Consider the following 22,601-nt stretch of genomic DNA (forward strand, 5'->3'; position numbering starts at 1 on the left):
ATAGGAGGCACAGACAGTAATAAAAACCTGGCACAGGGTCTAACCCTTCCACAGCCTATACATAACTAAAACAAGGGTTTTGCATAATAATCACTTTAGAATATTATGATGTATACGGTTTAATCTACCTTTGTAGAAATGAATGGTGTTGGGAAGGAGGAGCTTCTCTATCTTACATTATAATGGATGAAAAATTATATTTTTTGCAATATCCAAAAATGTGATCTCAGTTCCAACAGTCTAGATCATAGGTCTTCAAACTACGGCCCTCCAGTTGCTCAGGAACTACAATTCCCATCATGCCTAGTCATGTCTGCGAGTGTCAGGCCCCGTACACACCATAGAATCTATCCACAGATAAATCCCATCGAATGGGTTTCAGCGGATATATTCTATGGTGTGTACACTCCGGCGGATATTTATCCGCGGATATTTCCGAATTCCAGCAGATAAATATTTGTCGACATGCACAGAATATCTATCCGCTGGAATCGGATCCCACGGATGGATCCGCTGATCTGTACAGACTCACCGAATCCATCCGTCCGAAGGGATCCCCCGCATGCGTCGTAATGATTTGACGCATGCGTGGAATTCCTTATATGACAGCGTCGCGCACGTCGCCGCGTCATAATCGATTATAGGATAAGTTCTCCTACCACTGCCCACCCCAGACACATTCTGCCGATGATCAGCTTATGTTCCTCTGCCTGCAGGGTTTTGTTCTCTCTAACATTCCTATTGGTTTACACCCACTTTAAAAGGACAGGTGCACTTCACATTCTTCACTTTGAACTCTTCAGCGGACAATAAAACATAAAGCAAGCCAGAAAGACAAAAGCAGATCAGAACGGGGTTTGGAGTTTGTTCAGTTTCCTTGTAGAAGATCTTCAGACATTTGTCATCCTGTAAATATTAATAATAATGTTAAAAACATTTCCAGCTCTGTATTATTTAGCTACAGACTAGCAAATATTTCCTCTAGTAGTAATCTGTATAATAAACTCACTTTACCTTAACAAATACTGAGATAACAATAAAGCTGGCCATAGATGGATAGAACTTCAAATGAAAATTCGTAGGGAAAAGTCTTTTCATATGGAAACTATAAGGCCCCTTTCACACGGACGGATAGAATGATGCTTTTAGCTGCGGATTTTACCACAGCTAGAAGCACACAATGCTTTCCTATGACACCCTTCCCACACTACGGTTACCTGTGGTTTTGTGCGGATAGAAAAAGGGAAAATTTATTATCAATACTTACCGTAATTTTCCTTTCCTGATGGACTCCATGGCAGCCTACGTGTGGGTTAATCCCGCCTCCTCTCCAATGCTATAGGACCCCATACCCATAAAAGTCAGCTCACCTATCAGTACTGTGTTCCGTAACTAGCCGACTCTTGGACCCCTTATTAACCTTTAGGGTGGGAACTCCGTCTGCCATGGAGTCCATCAGGAAAGGAAAATTACGGTAAGTATTGATAATAAATTTTCCCTTTTCCTGACTGACTCCATGGCAGCCTACGTGTGGGAAATAACTAGCCAAACCACACGGGTGGGTATGATGAACAGAAAAAAATTCAATTTGACCCGTCAACCAACAGGATTTACAAATACAAAATCACAGAAGATAGCGAAGCAGGCTCACTACAAAAGTGACATAAGGTCTTAATGGAGGCCATAGGGCCGTTTCACAGATAACATCTGGAGCAATGTGCTGGACTGCTGCCCATTAAACCACCATACTCCTGGTGGAAAGTGCCTTCACTGGCTCCGGAGGAGCCAAGCCCTTGACTCTACAAGCTTGTTGGATGGACTGAACGATTCAGGCTGCAATCATTCTTGACAGAGGCTCAGCCTCCCTAAATACCTAATTCATGCCCATTTCCTTAGAGCTCATGAGAATGAAAAAACAGACTTAAAGCGCACCCAAACCGGAGAGGGGTGCAGAACTGACCCTCGAGGAAAAAAGAATCCAGCCTGAGAGGATGAGGCACCTGATCCCAAAAGCTGAGCTAGCTCAGGAGGGAAAATAAAATCAAAGCTTGTGCGGCCAATAAGGAGCTACTACCATCACTTAGATCGCTTCCGCATGAGGTCTTTTTAGGAACGTGAGGATGAATGCGAGTGGTCAGAAGGCGTATGCCCTCTTGGAACCCAATCGATTTGTTAGGACATCCATACCGGAGGCCTTAACTGTACGGCCCTGAGTGAAATCCCTCTTAAGCTTGAAGTTGCCAGTGAAGAGAATAGATCCACTTCGGAATTGACTTCCCAGGAACAGGATCCACTTGAATGTCTGCACATGAATAGACCACTTGTTGGTGTTTAACTGAATACGCGTCAGGAAGTCCGCTTGGACAATCTGGGCTCCGGGGATGCAAGCCGCTGAAATGCTGGACAGGTTCTTCTGGTCCCAAGACAGAATAGGCTTGACCTCGACCCGAGTGCTCCCTCAAACTCTTAATATAGAAGATCGCCGTGGTGTCGACCATTCTTAATGAAACTGACTCCCCCTTATGGAGACGGGAGAAGGACTGAAGGGCACCCTAAGCTGCCTGAGGCTCCAGAACGATCTAGCCTGGGATGAGAAGAAGCATAGCCAATTTGTCTTGGAGCAGGATCCATTCTGCAGAGGGCTCTCAAACCGGAACTGCTGGCATAAGTCGTGACCATGACCCATGAGATGGGGCAATTACGCCGGTTTAGAACTGAAGCCACCAGAAGAGGTGGCCCCTCATCCTCGATACGTGAAATAGGTTGACTGTTGCCCCTTGGTTTCCGTTGCTGTCGACAACCTAGCTGGAAAGAAGGGCGTACGTCTGCAGGGACCACTTGACCATAGGGATCGTGGAGCCCATTGGGCCGATAATCTTTGATACCATGAGGTCTTCAGCCATGGAGAAATTAAATTCTCCTCTGGAAAAAACGAGATCTTCACCACTGGGAGTGGGATGGTGCCTTCCACTATAGAAAAAACAAAGCTGGGCTCCAAAGTACAGCGGGCGCTGGACTAGTTCTAGGTGGCTCTTTCACTGATCTAGGAGCCATCCACAGCTGGCCAAGGTGGAGACTACCTTCTCCTTGTGAACCAGCAGCTACCCTTTGTCTTGGGACAGCAACAGGAGGTTGAAGTAGTGAAAGGACGTACGTTCTGATGAGAGCCACTATGGCCAGATGAATTCTAGAGAAGACTTGGGTGGGGTTGACAGCCCAAAAGGAAGGAAGGAAGATGAAATGTAGATGTTATCGTCCAACTTGCAACCGGAGGTATTTGAGAAACTCCTTCGCCACCAGAACACGGAGGTAAGTATTTTAAGTCGATTAAGAATAGCCAGACGGAGTCTACATTTTACCCTTCATACTACATATACTTGTTTAGGTAAGCTAAGACTGTCACTGGTCGCCATAAACCTTTTCTCTTGTGCTACGAGAGAGGGGGGGGGGTATACCCCCTGGGAATTTCCATCCCTTGGGACATGTACCGCTGCTCCCTGTGACTTCAACGATTTAAGTCCACACAGATGTGCCAGAAGTTCCAGCCAGGCCTTTAAGGGTGAGCTTCTCCCGTGCATTCAGAACCTTCCATACTAGAAACTCTTCCGAACAAACAGACGCCTAACCTTGGGGAAGACGTAAGTATAAGGCCCACTAGCCGTGACCGAGGCTTGAGTATGGAGACATATGTTCTCTGTCCAGGTTTCCAAAGCCTTAGCCATAGCTGTTAGCGCCAGGTCAGGTCAACAGCCATCCCATAGATTTTCTTGGGTCTTGGCTTATTCTTCTCTCCAGCCCGTCCTGAAGGATGCAGGATCTTCTAAAAGAATGGTAACCCATTTAGCCAACCGTATTAATGCTGCAACTATGGGGGGAGTGTTCCCAGAGACTTCACTTCTTCTGTCATGAAGGGGTATACTCTGGAAATGTTTTTTTTTTTTTTTTTATGAAGCAGTTTTCATGTTCACCATAGTCCACTCCGATGATATCCTTTAACTCCTTAAGAATCTTAAAGAACCTCTTCGCTTAGCCGGGGGTGGAAGGGTCCACCCACCTAAGGGTCTCCTTAACCATCCTGACTAGTGGGGGAGCCAAAGAGCCATCAAGGCCGCTGACACTTTACATCACCTTCCAGCTCGCTGACCGAAGAATCCGGAGAAGCAGCGTAGGGCTGTAAGGATCCAAATCCTTTGGGCCGCATCAGCCAAGGAGCCATGTAGAATGGTGGACTGGCTCCGTGTGTGGGATGTATCCCATTTCTTTAGGGATTGATCTACCACAAATTTCACCAGAGACTTTTTATACTTCATAGTTTCCAGTCTCTATTTCCCTCAACCGCCTGGGCATCACATTGGTCACATAAGGACTTGCCCTCCGGGACTCGTGTCCCATATCCCCAGCAGGCTCTGCGTTCAGAGCGGCTGTCACGGCAGTGGGTAAGGTGAATGGAGGAGGAATGGAGCGTCTCCTCTATTTGGAGGAGGAATGGAGCGTCTCCTCTAGTTGGAGGAGGAATGCAACGTCTCCTCTAGTTGGAGGAGGAATGCAACGTCTCCTCTGGTTGGAGGAGGAATGCAATGTCTCCTCTGGTTGGAGGAGGAATGCAACGTCTCCTCTAGTTGGAGGAGGAATGCAAAGTCTCCTCTAGTTGGAGGAGGAATGCAACGTCTCCTCTGGTTGGAGGAGGAATGCAATGTCTCCTCTGGTTGGAGGAGGAATGCAACGTCTCCTCTGGTTGGAGGAGGAATGCAACGTCTCCTCTGGTTGGAGGAGGAATGCAACGTCTCCTCTGGTTGGAGGAGGAATGCAACGTCTCCTCTGGTTGGAGGAGGAATGCAACGTCTCCTCTGGTTGGAGGAGGAATGCAACGTCTCCTCTGGTTGGAGGAGGAATGCAACGTCTCCTCTGGTTGGAGGAGGAATGCAACGTCTCCTCTAGTTGGAGGAGGAATGCAACGTCTCCTTCCAGTTGCAGGAGGAATGCTACGTCTCCTTCCAGTTGCAGGAGGAATGCTACGTCTCCTTCCAGTTGCAGGAGTAATGCTACATCTCCTTCCAGTTGCAGGATAAATGCTGCGTCTCTTTCCAGTTGCAGGAGGAATGCTGCGTCTCCTAGATGTAGGAGGAATGCTGCGTCTTCTAGATGCAGGAGGAATGCGACCTCTCCTAGTTGCAGGAGGAATGCGACTGCTCCTCTCGTCGGAGGAGAAATGCGACTTCTCCTCTCATCGGAGGAGGAATGCGACTTCTCCTCTCGTCGGAGGAGGAATGCGACGTCTCCTCTAGTTGCAGGAGGAATGCGACGTCTCCTCTAGTTGCAGGAGGAATGCGACGTCTCCTCTAGTTGCAGGAGGAATGCGACTTCTCCAGTTGCAGGAGGAATGCGACTTCTCCAGTTGCAGGAGGAATGCGACTTCTCCAGTTGCAGGAGGAATGCGACTTCTCCAGCTGCAGGAGGAATGCGACTTCTCCAGCTGCAGGAGGAATGCGACTTCACCTCCAGTTGCAGGAGGAATGTGACTTCTCCTCTTCTGTCTAGACGGCGAATCTTGTCTAGATCTAGACAATAAATGGAGAAAGTTGTGGTCTGGCAAGGTCTCGGACATCCTGGACCACAAATTGCTGGTCCGATCTTTTGAAAGAGCTGCGAAAGAAAGATTGGGGGGTGGGGACACCAAACGCAATCTCAAACCCTTGAGAATGCAACCTCAGCCCCCTCCCCTTGCCTGCACCTACCCAGTGCGCAAGGGCTGGCTGCAAAAAGGCAGTGACCTGTCCATAACCTCTGGACAGGACGTCAGCAAAAAATACATACAGTCTGCGGATGACCCATAAATGCTACCCAGACCAGGGAAGCCAACCAGAAGAAAAAACATCTATTTTTTATTATTTTTTGTTTTTATATTATAAAAATATACATATACCTTTTTTTTTTTTTTTTAACATATAGTGCATCCTGGTGCAGACTCAGCTTGGGGGAAGCCACCGCTCACTGTCTGAGGAAAATTTCCGCACTGACAGGAGGCAGACCTTCGAATCCCCGGCCTGGTGACGTCACCGCCCCCTCCACCTCGCGCCTGCGCCTGCGCCGTGAAGACAGCCTAACGGCACCTGCGCTGTCGCCGGGCCACCTGCCACTGCGTGAACACGAGAGCCAGGCCTTACTATCACAGAGGCCCCGCACATGCGCAGAGCGGCGGCAGCGCCCGTGACCCGGAAGTACCATGGCACCCTGGAACGCAAATGCATTCCATGCGCCGTGAAGGGACACAGAGGTACCGGAGAGTACCAGAAAATAAAGGGAAACAAACAAACAAATAGACACAGAGGCGACTGCCATGGAGGAAGTGAAAAAGGTTCAGACCTTGCCAGCCGTTGATGCGTCCACCTTCAGGCATACCGTGGCAACCTCCATTCCATCACTGGGGTATATATTTTTGGAAGTGCAGTTGTTCACCTTTTTCCTTTCAAGCTTTGTTTCCATGCATTGCCTGCACCCAGGCTTCTGAGAGGACACTGATTGCTTAGTGCACTCAGCTGGAGCGGCAGATCCCTTCTTCTCTATGGAGTGTATACTGCCAAAGAAATGCACAGGCCAACTCGTAGCTCAGCCCTGAGCTGTACCGCATGGATGATATGCCAAAAATTCGGGAAATATTCCAAACGGATGCCAGCAGGACCAAACGTGATGTAGGTCCATGAGGAGGACAAAAAAGGAACACAGTACTGATAGGTGAGCTGACTTTTATGGGTATGGGGTCCTATAGCATTGGAGAGGAGGCGGGATTAACCCACACGTAGGCTGCCATGGAGTCAGTCAGGAAAAATAGAATTGAATGCGTCGAGCTGCGATGTCCTGCAGCTATCGGCACATAACCGCAGGTAACCGCAGTGCACTGTGTCAGCTGCGTTTGGTATGAATCTTAAGGGGGAACTCCACGACAAAATTTCAAATAAAAAATCGGCATGGATTCCCCCTCCAAGAGCATACCAGGCCCTTGGGTCTGCTATGGATTTTAAGGGGAACCCCCGTACGCCGATAAAACGGCGTGGGGGTCCCCCCAAAATCCATACCACACCCGTATCCGAGCAGCGCCCAGCCGGTCAGGAAAGGAGGTGGGGACGAGCCAGTGCCCCCCCTCCTGAACCAGACCCAGGGGCCTGGTATGCTCTTGGAGGGGGAACCCATGCCGGTTTTTAATTTGAAATTTGGCGTGGATTTTTTTTAGTTCAAGAATAAAATCTCCATCCTGCTCCTTTGAATTTTCTCATTTCTGCTGCCAAAAACAAACTTCGATTTCACCCCACGAATGATTAGAAAAACAGAGACTTCTGTCATTTTCCTAGAACATTCTTTTCCTAAGAATTTGTGTTTGAAATTCTATCTATGGCCAGACATCTCCAGTTGGTCTCCACTGACACCCAGGCAGAATGATTCAGCATTTTCAGACTTTTTTTGCAAACATAATTCAGTGTTTTATAAGCATTTTACATGTTCAATCAAGCTTTAGGCATTTTGTTCTAGGAAAGCACTGGGGGAGGAGAGAAGTTCTTACAGCTTAAAAAAAAAAATCACAAAACAATGCTAAAATAAGTTTAATTCAAGCATTTACAGGCATTGGGCCAGATTCTTGTAGATCCTGCGGCGGCGTCGTGTAAGCCATTTACACTACGCCTCCACAACTTACAGGAGCAAGTGCCGTATTCCCCAAACACTTGCTCCGTAATTTGCGGCGGCGTAGTGTAATTGGCCCAGCGTATCCCCGCGTAATTCAAAGGGGGCGGCTTGTATTTAAATTAAGCGCGCCCCCGTGCCGATCGAACTGCGCATGCGCCGGGCTTAAAATAGCCCAGTGCGCATGCTCCAGTTCTCAACGGAAAACGTCAATGACACCGACGTGGGCGTCATTGACGTAAAGTCGTATTTGCGGACGACTTAGGAAAACAACGTAACCGACGGAACAAGCCGACGCGGAGCCGACGCCATACTTAACATGGCATACGGCGGACTGGCGTAAGGTTACCCCTCATATAGCAGGGGTAACCTTACGCTTACGGAAACGACGTAAGCGACGGCTACGCGACGCTAATTCGTTCGGGAATCGGTGTATCAGGCTCATTTGCATAAACAAATGAGACCTGAACGTAATCGCCACCTAGCAGTCGGCGTTGTATTGCATTTAGGATCCGACAGTGTAAGTGAGTTACACCAGTCGGATCCTAGCCTAATTCCGGCGTATCTTGTTTTGTGAATACAAAATAATGATACGCTGGCGGGAAATTCGAATTACGCCGGTGTATCAGTAGATACACCGGCGTAACTCTTCTGAGAATCTGGCCCATTGCCATTAACTACTTGCCTACTGGGCACTTTTACCCCCTTCCTGCCCAAGTCAATTTTCAGCTTTCAGTGCTCTCACACTTTGAATGACAATTGCGTGGTCATGCAACACTGTACCCCAAAAAAGTGTATAATTTTTTTCACATACCGTATATACTCGAGTATAAGCCAACCCGAATATAAGCCGAGGCACCTAATTTTACCACAAAAAAATGGGAAAACGTATTGACTCGAGTATAAAACTAGGGTGTCCATCTGCATGCCTCACTTTGCCTCACTGTGCCCATGCCTCGTTGTGCCCATGACTAGACTGACATTTAACATGAGAGTCAATGAAAGGGGTGCCCTGCTTTGAAAAACCGGGCTACATGTGTGCCAAGTTCCGGGTCCAGAGGACCTACGACCGGCCGGTACCGGGTCCCCAAAGTCCCTGGAGAAATGACCGTTTAACATGGGAGTCTATGGAAGGGATGCCCGGCTTTGAAAATTTGGTGCTCCCCGGCCGTAGGTCCCCTGGACAACAAACTTTGCACACTTGTAGAGGAAGAGTGGGACCCGGCCGGTACCAGGTCCCCAAAGTCCCGGAGATCAGACGCAAAAAGGTGACTCGAGTATAAGCCGAGGGGGGCATTTTCAGCAGAAAAAAATTTGCAAAAAAAAATGGCTTATACTCGAGTATATACGGTAAACAGAGATTTATTTTGGTGTTATTTCATCACCCCTAGCTTTTTTCGTTTTTGCTAAATACATTCACCACTTGCGGTCGGCACGATCCCGCAAACTGCCCTAGGTGTACGCCGGCCCCTTGAGCAATTTGTCATGTGATTTGAGAGATCAAATCGCATGAAAAGTCACAGCCTATTGGAGGCAATGGTGCGACAGTGCGACGCTGAATTTGCGGCACCGCACCGATTTTGAAATTAAGTTCCTGCACTACTTTTGCCGATTTCAGGTGCAACTTCAATAGACATCTGTATATGAAGCCACAGATGTTTATCAGGTAGCACCTGAAATTGCGCTGACCTTGCTACTTTGAAATTGCGATTCTTCAAGTGAATTAATGCGATTTGAAAGTAGTATCAATGTGAACCAGGGCTCACAGGAGTAACATCCTCTATATCAAAATCTATCAAAATCGATCACATTGGCCCAGATTCTCGTAGAATCGCGCAAAACTGCGGTGGCGTAACGTATGTCATTTACGTTACGCCGCCGCAAGTTTTACAGGCAAGTGCTTTATTCACAAAGAACTTGCCTGTAAAGTTGCGGCGGCGTAGCGTAAATCCCCCGGCGCAAGCCCGCCTAATTCAAATGATCCGGGTAGGGGGCGTGGAGCATTTAAATTAGGAGCGTTCCCGCGCCGAACGTACTGCGCATGCGCCGTCCCTAAAATTTCCTGACATGCATTGCGCTAAATGACGTCGCAAGGACGTCATTGGTTTCGACGTGAACGTAAATGGCGTCCAGCCCCATTCACGGACGACTTACACAAACAACGTAAATTTTTAAATTTTGACGCGGGAACGACGGCCATACTTAACATTGGTTGCCCCTCATATAGCAGGGGCAACTTTACGTGTCGCAAATCTAACGTAAACGTTGCATCTCCACTGCGGCGACCGCGCGTACGTTCGGGAATTTGCGTATTTTGCTAATTTGCATACTCGATGGGGAAAACGACGGAAGCGACACCTAGCGGCGAAAAAAAAAAATTGCATATAAGATCCGACAGCGTAAGAGCCTTACGCCTGTCGGATCTAATGGTTATCTATGCGTAGCTGATTCTCAGGCCTCGTACAGACGAGGGGTTATCCGCTGGAAACGGTCCACCGAACCGTTTCCAGCAGACATTCCTCCTCCGGATTTTGATCCGATGGCTTGTACACACCATCGGATCAAAATGCGCGCGTAAAACATCCGCGGTCACGTGTATCGCGCCGTCGCCGTGACGATGACGTGGCGACGTGCGTGACGCTGGAAGGTAAACACTTCCACGCATGCGTCGAATCATTACAACGCATGCGAGGGATGGGAGCGGACGGACTGATCCGGTGAGTCTGTACAGACGACCGGATCAGTCCGCTGGACTGGATACCAGCGGATAGATTTTGTAGCATGCTACAAAATTTTTATCCGCTGGGAATCCGTCGGCTGGATTCTTATCCGCTGAAAATTGTCCGCTCGGGCCTACACACGACCGGATCTATCCGCTGGAACTGATCCGTGGATCAATCCCAGCGGATAGATCCTCTCGTCTGTACGGGGCCTAAGAGTCAGTCGCATAGATACGACGGCCCAGATTAGGACTTACGACGGCACACATTGCGTTGCGCCGTCGTAAGCCCTTTGAGAATCTGGGCCACTATTTCTATATATCAGTCACATGACTAAAAGACACTGTAGAGGGGACAGAAGACATAATAATAATGTTACTTACTGGAAGCCGGAACATAAATAATAGGACTAGCAGACGTCCTCCCTATAATACATAGAGATGAATAGATTAGGAACCTGTAGTAGGAAATCATTTACATCCTTCAAGCTTCTCATGAATAAGATCAGTCAGGTGTATATCTTCAGCTAATTCTGACTTAATACATGATCTCCATTTAAAGTTCACTTTTCTGAGCTCATTACACCCATATTTCATGTGTAACATGCTCCAGATCTGCCCCCTGCACTCTTGATCCTCTTTTACAGATCCACCCACACAGTGTCAATCATTCACAGTAATTTCTGAATGAGAGAACTACAAGAACCATAATCCACTACGGCTGACAACTTGCAGTTCTGAATGATGATGAGCGCTCTCATAGTTCAGTTACAATCCCTGCAGCTTGTAAACAGTCAACTCATATGAGAGATATGGGCTGAAAGCTGCAGGCTGGGTTCACACTTAATACGGATGCGGCTCACAGCAGGGGATGCGTCCCTGTTCTCCGTTTCAGGGACAAATCAGGCACAAATTTTTGCCTGAATTCGGGACTGAAACAGAGCCAAAGACGCACAGGACCTTTGAGCAGTGCGCTCTGCGGCCGCCCTGGAGATATGTGAACCGGCTCCATAGAGAACAGGTCACACTCTCCTGTCATCAAAATTGGCTCCGCATCCAATTCGCATAAGTGCGAATCCAGCCCTAATATTTACTACTAGGGCCTAGTGGTTGAGGAGGAAGGTCCAGCCCCCCACAAAAAAATAAAAGTTAGCGGCTACAAATACTGTACTGCAGCTGCTGACTTTTAATATATGGACACTTACCTGTCCAGGGAGTCCGCAATGTTGACATCCCAGCCGATCTTCCTATTAAGGGAACCCAGCAGTGAAGCCTTTCGCCTTCACAGCCGTTCCCTACTGTGCATGCGTGAAGCGCGCTGCGCTTTCTAATTGGTGCAGGGGAGGAAGAAGGGGGGGGGGGGTGCGAACTTCAGAGAGATGTGGGCTGCAGCCCCGTCTCCCAGAAGTGGGGAAGGTACCTGTCAAAAACAGGTACCTGTTCCCCCCTCTGAAAGGTGGCAAATGTGGCACCGGAGGGGGGGGGGAGGACGCTTAAGCGGAAGTTCCACTTTTGAGTGGAACTCCACATTAACTTCTCTGTGAACAGAGGTGACTGATGTCTAGATATAAAGGCCTAATTTACCAGCATCATTATGCCTCTGGGTAAGTTGACATACAGTTGTGCTCATAAGTTTACATACCCTGGCAGAATTTATGATTTCTTGGCCATTTTTTCAGAGAATATGAATGATAACACAAAAACTTTTTTTATTAAGAGCCAGTTCACACAGTTGCCTGACAAGTCGCGCTCCGCTCTGTTCAATGGAACCGTTCTGAGGCCTCGTACACACGACAGAGTTTCTCGGCAGAATTCAGCGAGAAACTCGGTCAGAGCCGGATTCTGCCGAGAAACTCTGTCGTGTGTACACTTTCAGCCCGATGGAGCCGCCGAGGAACTCGTCGAGAAAATAGAGAACATGTTCTCTATTTTCTCGTTGTTCTATGGGAGAACTCGGCCCGCCGAGCTCCTCGGCGGCTTCAGGGCTGAACTCGCCGAGGAACTCGATGTGTTTGGCACGTCGAGTTCCTCGGCCGTGTGTACGAGGCCTAATAGGAGCAACTCAAGTCGCTCCGACTTAGAAAAAGGTTCTTGTACAACTTTGGGGTGACTCGGGGTGACTTGCATTGACTTCAATACAGAACTCATTTTGCAAGTCGCCTCCGAAGTCGTCTTGAGATCACCTTGCCGAGTCGCCCCCAAAGTCGTGCCGCCCCTGTGTGAACCGGGTCTCATGGTTAGTGTTTGACTGATGTCATTATTTTTTTGTCTAATAATAATAATAATAATAATCATCATAATATAGTGAAAGAAAAATAGAAAATTATTTATTTGCTTCCTGCTGTGTGCTGGGATCATGTCTGGTTCTCTTATATGGTGAATAGATCTCTGCTGTGTGTAACGTGTGATGATCTCCTCACCTGATCCTGAACGTCTCCTCCAGTATATGACTCCAATAACAGACGTGATAATCAGCACTACAGCAACAGTAACAACAACACGGATAATTACATGAATATTGTGCTTAGACTTTTCATTGGGATCTAAGAGGGAAACACAAAGATAACATGACATGTGAGTAGTTCTTAGAATATTCTGTATGAAGCCACAGACTCAGCGGATTACATAGAAGCTCATTGTTCTTATATTATTATAGGAGTTCCGGCAAAGGTGATAAACAGATTTTCTACATAAGAATCTACAGGTAGACCTCTTCCTACAACACACAGAGAGGAGATTTTCATTTAAGAACAAGCACAGTCGGATTAAAAACTTACACTAATGAAAAAGTTGCGCTAATCACAATATCAAACATTGAATGTGACATAATACACATGGATAATACACAGGGTGGGACTACGCGCTGACGCCATCGCATCCCACATTATTCCGGAAGTGCAGGTGTATTACATTGTGCTTGCCAGCAAACGTTTGTACCAAGGCTGTGTTGATTTTAATCTATTGTAAGTAGCCTTTTGGCTTTCTATAAATATAGGATTTATACCGTATCACACTATTGGAGCCTTTTTGCATGTTTTATCTTTTGGTTCCGGCCGGTCTGGATACCGCACTGTGAAGATCCTCCTCTTCACTTGAGAGGCTCCATCCATTACCAATACCCTGCAGAGGTTATTATGTGTGCCTGTGTGACCATTCTAACAATAGGTGGTCCTCACTGTCCGGTAAGCGTCCCTAAACACATGTTTGAGTGTCACAGAAGGCTTTACATTTAGTGTGGTGGTGGAACCCCTATCCATTTAGCCTTTTTTGGATTCCTTCACATTTATCATGTGGATAGATTTTTTTTGCACACCTTCTGAACTCTTTTTTCCCAACACTTGAATGATTTAGACTGCTTTCACCCTGAGGAGCTTTACAGGCGCTATAACGCTAAATATATTGACTGCAAATGCCTTGAAAGAGCCTCTCCCTTTCACTCCAGTGTAAAAGCCTGAGTGCTTTCACACTGGAGTGGTGCGCTGGCAGGACGCTAAAAAAGTCCTGCAAGCATCTTGGAGGCGCTGTAGCGCCCCTGCCAATTGAAATCAACGTGGAGGCTGGGTTCACACTGGTGCGACAAAGCTCCGACATTGGGAGCTTATGACGCATGACGTGTGAAAATCAATTTTTCCCTATAGGAGCAGTCTTAACTGGTCGGAAAATGCTCCCTGCACTACTTTGGTCCGACTTTGATCTTACTTCAGCCCATTGAATATCACTGAGGTTGGATCAAAGTAGGATCGCCGTCTTGCATGATCTAACTTTGGCATGCGACTTGTGCTCTGAAGAGGGGGAACTCCACGCCAAATTTTTAATAAAAAAACAGCATGGGTTCCCCCTCCAAGAGCATACCATGCCCTTCGGTCTGGTATGGATTTTAGGGGGAACCCCCTACCCTGAAAAAACAGCCTGGGGGTCCCCCCGAAATCCATACCAGACCCTTATCTGGGCACACATCCCGGCTGGTCAGAAAAGGGGGTGGGGAGGAGCGAGCGGTCAACCCCTCCTGAACCGTACCAGGCCACATGCCCTCAACATGGGGAGACCCTGCGCCCCCCACCCCAAAGCACCTTGTCCCCATGTTGATGAGGACAAGGGCCTCTTCCTGACAACCCTGGCCGTTGGTTGTTGGGGTCTGTGGGCGGGGGGCTTATCGGAATTTGCGAGCCCCCTTTAATATGGGGGACCCCAGATCCTGGCCCCCACCCTATGTGAATAAGTATGGGGTATATTGTACCCCTACTCATTCACCTGGGGGAAAAAAGTGTAAAAAAAAAAACACATACTACAAAATGTCTCCACTCTCTCTGGCCTCTTCTGCGCGCTCTCCAGTTCTTCCCCCGCTGTCCGGTGTCTTCTGCCGGGCTCCTCCGCTATCTCCTGCTCTTTTGCCTGCTTATTTGCTAGTGGTTGCCCGGTCTTCTCCATCGTCTTTTTCCCTCGCTCTTCTTTCGATGCTGATGCAACGTTCTCTCCCGCTGTAATGCCGTGTGCATGGTGCCCCATGCCAAAATAAGTCGTCGTGCACGCGGCATTACAGCGGAAGAGAGTGTCGTGTCAACATCGGAAGAAGAGCGAGGGAAGAAGACGACAGAGAAGACTGGACAACTGCTAGGAAAAGAACGGGCAAAAGAGCAGAAGATAGCGGAGGAGCTTGGCAGAAGACACTGGACAGCGGGAGAAGAACTGGAGAGCACGGGGAAGTCGGAAGAGACCCCCCGGAGCTGCCTAATAAATTACTTTAAAAACCTTTGTAGTTTTTTTATTGACACTTTTTTCCCCCAGGTGAATGGGTAGGGGTACAATGCACCCAGTACTCATTCACATAGGGTGGGGGGCCGTGAACTGGGGGTCCCCTTATTAAAGGGGGCTCCCGGATTCCAATAAGCCCCTCACCCACAGACCGCGACAACCAACGGTCAGGGTTGTCGGGAAGAGGCCCTTGTCCTCATCAACATGGGGACAAGGTGCTTTGGGGAAGGGGGGCGCAGGGCCCCCCCATGTTGAGGTCATGCAGCCTGCTACAGTTAGGGAGGGGTGACCGCTCGGTCATCCCCACCCCCTTTTCTGACCCGCCGGGCTGGGTGCCCGGATAAGGGGCTGGTATGGACTTCTGGCGTAGGGGATTCCCCTTAAAATCCATACCAGACCGAAGAGCCTGGTATTTTCTTGGAGGGGGAACCCATGCCGTTTTTTTATTTAAAAATTGGCGTGGAGTTCCCCCTCAAGATTCATACAATACACAGTGCCTGGTATTGTTTGTGGGTGCGAATCGTGGGTCTCCACAACAGGTCACTCAGGGCCCAATGGGCTCTAATTCCGCGCCTGGGTTCTAGCTTCCAGAAGCCAGTGCATTTGCGCGTGGGCCGACCAGGTCAGCTTCGGACCTCTCTCCAGAAGCCCTGTAACCTACTGCATGACCAGAATATGTGTAAAAGTGAACCCTTCTCCTCCCAACAGCGCCAGCACAAGTCGGTCGTCTCCGGGAACAGCTTGTGAAGCAGTTTGGGCGTCCTATACAATTGGGTAAGTATTTTGTAATTTGTCTCTTGCACCTTAGAACTCAGAGAGGACTTATGTGTGAAGGTGAGTACATGATGTATCATATTAGCGGTGAATTGGCAATTAAGGTCTCTTTCCCATTTGGCAATGCAGGGGATTGGGTCGTCAGCTGGTGGTGTAATCAGCATATTATACGTCAGGGAAAGCGCATGAGAGAGCATCCCGGTCTCCGTGCAGAGATCCTCAAACGTCGTGGGTGGGGCAGTCGCGTTCTCAGGGGGCGCCCAAAAAGTGGCTGAGTTGCAGGGCTCTCATATAGTCTAGGCCAAAAGGGCCAGCAGGGTCCATCAGTTCCGCCGCTCCCTAGCTCTGGAAGGTTTTACCCCCTTCATGACCAGGGCATTGTTTGCTATTCAACACCGCACTAATTAAATTGGCAATTGCGCGGTCATGCCACACTGTACACAATTAAGATTTATATAATTTTTTTTCTTCACACAAATAGAGCTTTCATTTGGTGGTATTTGATCACTACTGTTTTTTTTTTTTTTTATTATTATATAAATGAAAAAATACTGAACATTTTAATTTGTGCTATACAAAAAGCATACCCAATAAAAAAATTGTCGAAAACAAATACAATTTCTTCATAAATCTAGGCCAAATATTGGGGCCCGGATTCACAAAGCACTTGCGCCGACGTATCTCAAGATACGCCGACGTAAGTACAAATGTGCGCCATCGTATCTATGCGCCGACCCACATACTAAGATACGCCTACAAATAGGCTTCCTACGACCGACGTAACTTGCCTACGCCATCATATAGTGGGCGCATATTTACGCTGGGCGCATTTGCCGCTCCCATTGATTTTCTATGCACATATGCAAATGAGGGAGATACGCCGATTCACGAACGTACTTGCGCCCGGCGCATAATATACGCGGTTTGCGTAAGTCGTACGTCCGGCGTAAAGTTATTCCCCATATGTGAGGAGCAACCCACGCAAAGGTATGGACCAGGGAGCACAAGCCTTCGTATTTTACGTTGTTTACATTGTACGTGAATATGGCTGGGCGTAGGTTACGTTCACGCCGTAGGCAGTGATCCGTCATATGTTAGTTCCCGACGTGATTCTGAGCATGCGCACTGGGATGCGTCCACGGGACGGCGCATGCGCAGTTGGTGATACGTATCTGTCTGGCGCTCGGCCCATCATTTGCATGGGGTCACGCCTCATTTGCATGGCTCACGCCCACTTCCACTTACGACGACTTACGCTGAGGAAACCCAGTGCAGATTTGGGAGCAAGTGCATGGTGAATTCTGTGCTTGCCTTTCTGCGCTACGTCGGCGCAGCGTATATGAGATACGCTACGGCGGCATAAATATGCGCCGATGTATGTGAATCCGGGCCATAGTGTCTACAAACTATGGTGTGTGTGTGTGTATATATATATATATATATGATTTTTTTTTATACTAATAATGGCGGTAATCAGAGACCTACAATTTGTCTATAATAGTGCAGTGGGAAATCTGACACTAATACAGTGATCAGTACTGGATACGATACACTGCCACAGTACCAATCACACTGGCTGGGAAGGGGTTAACATATAAGGGGTTAACTGTGTGCCAACAATGTGTAATGTGTGCTGGGTTTACTAAGCAATGTGTTTGTTTTTTCTCCCTGCTTTGCAAAGACAAAAAACATGCACATTGCTGCTCTCCATTCAGAGCCCTGTGTCATTAGTAAACAGGCTCTGCACTGTCATTTCATAAACCAGATCAACGTGTGCTGTAGCAAAAAATGATTAAAAGTCAGCAGCTACAAATACTGCGGCTGCTGACTTTTAATACATGGAAACTTACCTGTCCAGGGCGCCCGTGATGTCGGCACCCGAAGCTGATCTGTCCCTCGGGCGGAGGCACCGCCATCTTTGGTAAGGGACTCAGGAAGTGAAGCCTTGCAGTTTCACTTCCTGGTTCCCTACTGTGCATGCGTGAATCACGCTGCGTGATTTCAGTGCAGGCTTGCCAACCTCCAGCAGCATTTTTTACTGCGGAGCAAATTTTTTACTGCCAACCTGATAAATTCCCCAAATCCTATTGGAAAACTAACACAGTGAATATTTGAACATGATATGGAAACACTGACAAGTAATTTGCTTGATTTACACTTAAAAAGTCAACACAGCATGACATGATCAGCCCTAATATTTTCTGGCAGTTGTAAAAAAATCACAGATTTTTACAAACTGTCAGTAAATTTACTGGCGGTTGGCAACCATGTTTCAGTGGTCCCTGATGTCTTCTGGGACCTGTGGGTCTCCCAGAAGACAGCGAGGGGGATGAAGGAGGGGCCAGACATGGCGTAGATCGTTGCGGATACTGCGGCGATCTATGCCCGGAAGTGGAAGCGAATCTGAAAAGCAGAAGTTACATTTTGTGACATTTACATGTTTAGCATTACCAGATGTGGACAGTAGAGGTTCTCCATACTCACCCCATTTCACCCTGAGAACATCCTCCAGACTGCTGTGGTCCACATGACAGGAGTAAGAGTCTCCCTCCCTTGTTGGCACTTCCACACTGACTCTGATCTGATAGGTGCCATCAGGATGGGGGAGAATTGGAGTCATTTCATATGAAGGAATATGGTCTTCTCCATTCCTCACCCACTTCACATCCACAGGTCGGGGGTGAAACCCGTACACCAGGCACTGAAGTCTGGTCACATCATCCGACTGACGATGACCCCACACCTTCACCCCTGGGGGCACTGAGAGAGAGAAAGAGAAAACAATATATGTGATCTACTGACAAATGTAATCCATGTTCCTCCTGTGAGATGATTTAAATATATGTTATGATCTCCAGAATATGGAAATAAATTCGCCAGAATCAAGGATGTGGAGGTCATGGAGTCCATGTCGGCTAGACTGATGGTAGACCGACAATCGGCAACATGAGATCCTTGGCATCGATGGATGGATCCACCCTGATTCCCTGAGACCCCCCCCCCCCCCCGCTCTGTATACCATAAACACCTGGAGCCCAGAAGAGACGAGCCCAACTGATTGGAGCTTTTTCTATATCTTTCCCCCTTTCACTCCCCCATTTTTTTTTAAAATCTCTGGAAAAGCAAGCCACACAATTATAAATGACGGAAAATGCTAATGAAATGTCTGACAGAAAACTCTCACTACTATTTTTCCAGTATTGTGCCCTTCTGCTCTATAGAGTTGTGACCTAGCTAACTATGTCACCAGACATTATGTTTTACCTGATGTATCAAAGACCATCTATGAGTCTGACCTCTCCAGAGAGGTTTGTTATGTAGCGCCTGGTTACTTTGAAGTACCGGTGCTATTTAATTTTAAAGGGAGATCAGAGTGTAGTTAAACTCTTATCCAAATTGTTATGCTTAAAACAGGATCTCTGTCTCGGCTTGGCTGTGCTGTGGGCTCATTCTGTTGCACTGGGGTGTTCTTCCCACCCCTGTGCAGTAGATGGCAGCAGTGGAGTCAAGGTTTGGGTGCTCTTCCCCAGCAGCCAATCAGGAGGGCTTAGCCTCGCTGTGCATGCTGGGGGAGGGTATTTATGGGGCAGACGCCATTGGTTCTGGGTTCTTCTTCTTCGTCCAGTGTGGCACCCACCTTTAGGGTGGCCACATCACGGCGCCCCGGCGTTATGGCCTACCTGGCCAGGGTGTGCGTGCCACGCGGTGTTCCTGGTTCCGGGGCCATGTTGGCCGGGAACATTTGAGCAGCGACAGGGACCCAGTGAGCGACTGGGTTCCCACCTCTGAGGGTCCCAAGCTGTATTGCTGTTTGGTGAGGAGTCCGTCTGAGCGCCGCCAATGAGAGGCTGGCGATTCAATAGGGTCTCGACAAACCACCGGGGATCAAGGTAGCCGGACACTGAAGGATTGATCACCTGTCAGTCGGTACCTGGGTGACATTAACCACTTAAAGGGTCACTAAAGGAAAACATTTTTTTTTGCTGAAATGACTGTTTACAGGGTATAGAGACATAAGTTAACTGATTCCTTTTAAAAATGATTAAAAATAGATTAAATTCAATCATATAATGTGCCTCTAGTTTCACTTTCGGTTTTAAACTGGTTTCATGTTTATGTGAAGTAAAGAGACCCACAGAACAAAAACAAACAAATCCAGGGCAGTGTTTTGTTTTTAAAATGAATCTGATTGGTTCTGAGGAGTTTTAGACACACAGCTTAGACCACAGTGAGAAGCTCCCATGAGTTTTTTCATAAGGAGCCAGACAAGCAGGAAGTGTGGAGATCACAGCAGAATTACAGCTACTTCAAAGCAAAAACGAACAATAAGGACATGAAACCAGTACTGCAGTAAGGTAAAGGAAGCTATTTAGCTAAAAAAATGTTTTCCTTTAGTGATCCTTTAAGGACCGCCTCCTGCACATATACATCGGCAGAATGGCACGGCTGGGCACAAGCATGTACAGGTACATCCTCTTTAAGTGCCCAGCCGTGGGTCGCGGGCGCGCTCCCACAACCCGAAGCTCCGTGAACTTGACCGCGGGACCCGATCGGCGCTGGAGTCCCACGATTGGTCCCCGGAGCTGAAGAACGGGGAGAGCTGTGTGTAAACACAGCTTCCTCGTTCTTCACTATGGCGCTGTCATTGATCGTGTGTTCCCTTATACAGGGAACCACAATCAATGATGTCACACCTACAGCCACACCCCCCTACAGTTAGAAACACAGATGAGGTCATACATAACCCCTTCAGCGCCCCCTTGTGGTTAACTCCCAAACTGCAATTGTCATTTTCACAGTAAACAATGCATTTTAAATGCATTTTTTGCTGTGAAAATGACAATGGTCCCAAAAATGTGTCAAAATTGTCCGAAGTGTCCGCCATAATGTCGCAGTCACGAAAAAAATCGCTGATCGCCGCCATTAGTAGTAAAAAAAAAAAAAAAATTATAAAAATGCAATAAAACTATCCCCTATTTTGTAAACGCTATAAATTTTTCACAAACCAACCGATAAATGCTTATTGCGATTTTTTTTTTACCAAAAATAGGTAGAAGAAAACGTATCGGCCTAAACTGAGGAAAAAAAATGTTTTTTATATATTTTTGGGGGATATTTATTATAGCAAAAAGTAAAAAATATTGTTTTTTTTTCAAAATTGACGCTCTATTTTTGTTTATAGTGCAAAAAATAAAAACCGCAGAGGTGATCAAATACCACCAAAAGAACGCTCTATTTGTGGGAAAAAAAGGACGCCAATTTTGTTTGGGAGCCACGTCGCACCACCGCGCAATTGTCAGTTAAAGCGACGCAGTGCCGAATCGCAAAAACTGTCCGGGTCCTTTAGCTGCCTAAAGGTCCGGGTCTTAAGTGGTTAAGAAGGAGATCCAGGCGTAATTTACCTAAGGAGGATTACCTCCGTAACTGCAATCAGAGAGGGCCTGTGGCAGAGGTGTCTCCCTGAAGTCCATCTAGGAGGGTCTGTGGCAGAGACTTTATCCTACAAATTTCGAGTGATACTCAGGCAGGAGTGGTACGGAAAGTGTTACATACGGGCAGTGCTGGGACAAGGCCATTTGGTGCCCAGGGCGAAGATGGCAAAGTGCGCCCCCCCTCCCTCCGTTTTTAAGAAAGAATCTGGTGGGAATTGATGGGGCAAACTGGCAGCACACTGGCGGCAATTGATGGGCACACTGGCAGCAATTGATGGGCACACTGGCGGCAATTGATGGGGCAAACTGGCAACAATTGATGGTTACAGTGGCTGTGTGTGTTGGCACAGTGGCTGCGTTTGATAGGCACAGTGGCTGTGTGTGATGGGCACAATGGCTGCGTTTGATTGGCACAGTGGCTGCATGTGATGGGCACAGTGGCTGCGTGTGATGGGCACAGTGGCGACAATTGATGGCACAGTGGCTGTGTTTTATGGGCACAGTGGCGACAATTGATGGCACAGTGGCTGTGTTTGATGGCACAGTGGCTGCGTTTAATGGGCACAGTGGCTGCGTTTGATGGGCACACTGGCGGCAATTGATGGGGCAAACTGGCAACAATTGATGGTTACAGTGGCTGTGTGTGTTGGCACAGTGGCTGCGTTTGATAAGCACAGTGGCTGTGTGTGATGGGCACAGTGGCTGCGTGTGATGGGCACAGTGGCTGTGTGTGATGGGCACAGTGGCGACAATTGATGGCACAGTGGCTGTGTTTGATGGCACAGTGGTTGCATGTGATAGGCACAGTGGCGACAATTGATGGCACAGTGGCTGCGTTTGATAGGCACAGTGGCTGCGTTTGATGGGCACAGTGGCTGCGTTTGATGGGCACAGTGGCTGCGTTTGATGGGCACAGTGGCTGCGTGTGATGGGCACAGTGGCTGCATTTGATGGGCACAGTGGCGACAATTGATGGCACAGTGGCTGCGTGTGTTGACACAGTGGCTGCATGTGATGGCACAGTGGCTGCGTTTGGTGGCATAGTGAGGCTGCAATTGATAAAAAAAAAAATTCACTAGTCAGAGAAGGCAACTAGGCAAGCAACCCCCCCCCCCCCCCCAATACAGCCATAATTATTTTCTCTAACATGTTCTGTTCTGCTTACTTTTTAGTTCAGACAAGTTCAGATTTAGTAGTCTTCTTCTTTGCAGTAGCACACTGCTGGTTCCTAGGCACTGTGACTGTAGGCA

The 22,601-nt window shown here is 47.9% G+C and overlaps 1 protein-coding gene across 1 annotated transcript in view; it reads right to left on the bottom strand.

Annotated features, from left to right (window-relative positions):
• Positions 1-644: 644 nt before the first annotated feature.
• LOC120914293 (class I histocompatibility antigen, F10 alpha chain-like) overlaps positions 645-22,601 on the bottom strand; it is a 70,181-nt gene continuing 48,224 nt past the window's right edge. The window contains exons 4-7 of the mRNA XM_040324924.1: positions 18,404-18,679; positions 12,814-12,936; positions 10,778-10,819; positions 645-906 (exon numbers count right to left, since the gene is read on the bottom strand). Coding sequence (XP_040180858.1) covers positions 902-906; positions 10,778-10,819; positions 12,814-12,936; positions 18,404-18,679 — 446 coding nt within the window. The 3' untranslated portion in view covers positions 645-901. The remainder of the gene's footprint in view (positions 907-10,777; positions 10,820-12,813; positions 12,937-18,403; positions 18,680-22,601) is intronic.

Source organism: Rana temporaria, chromosome 9 (genome assembly GCF_905171775.1).
Source record: "Rana temporaria chromosome 9, aRanTem1.1, whole genome shotgun sequence".
NCBI classification, from domain to species: Eukaryota; Metazoa; Chordata; class Amphibia; order Anura; family Ranidae; genus Rana; species Rana temporaria.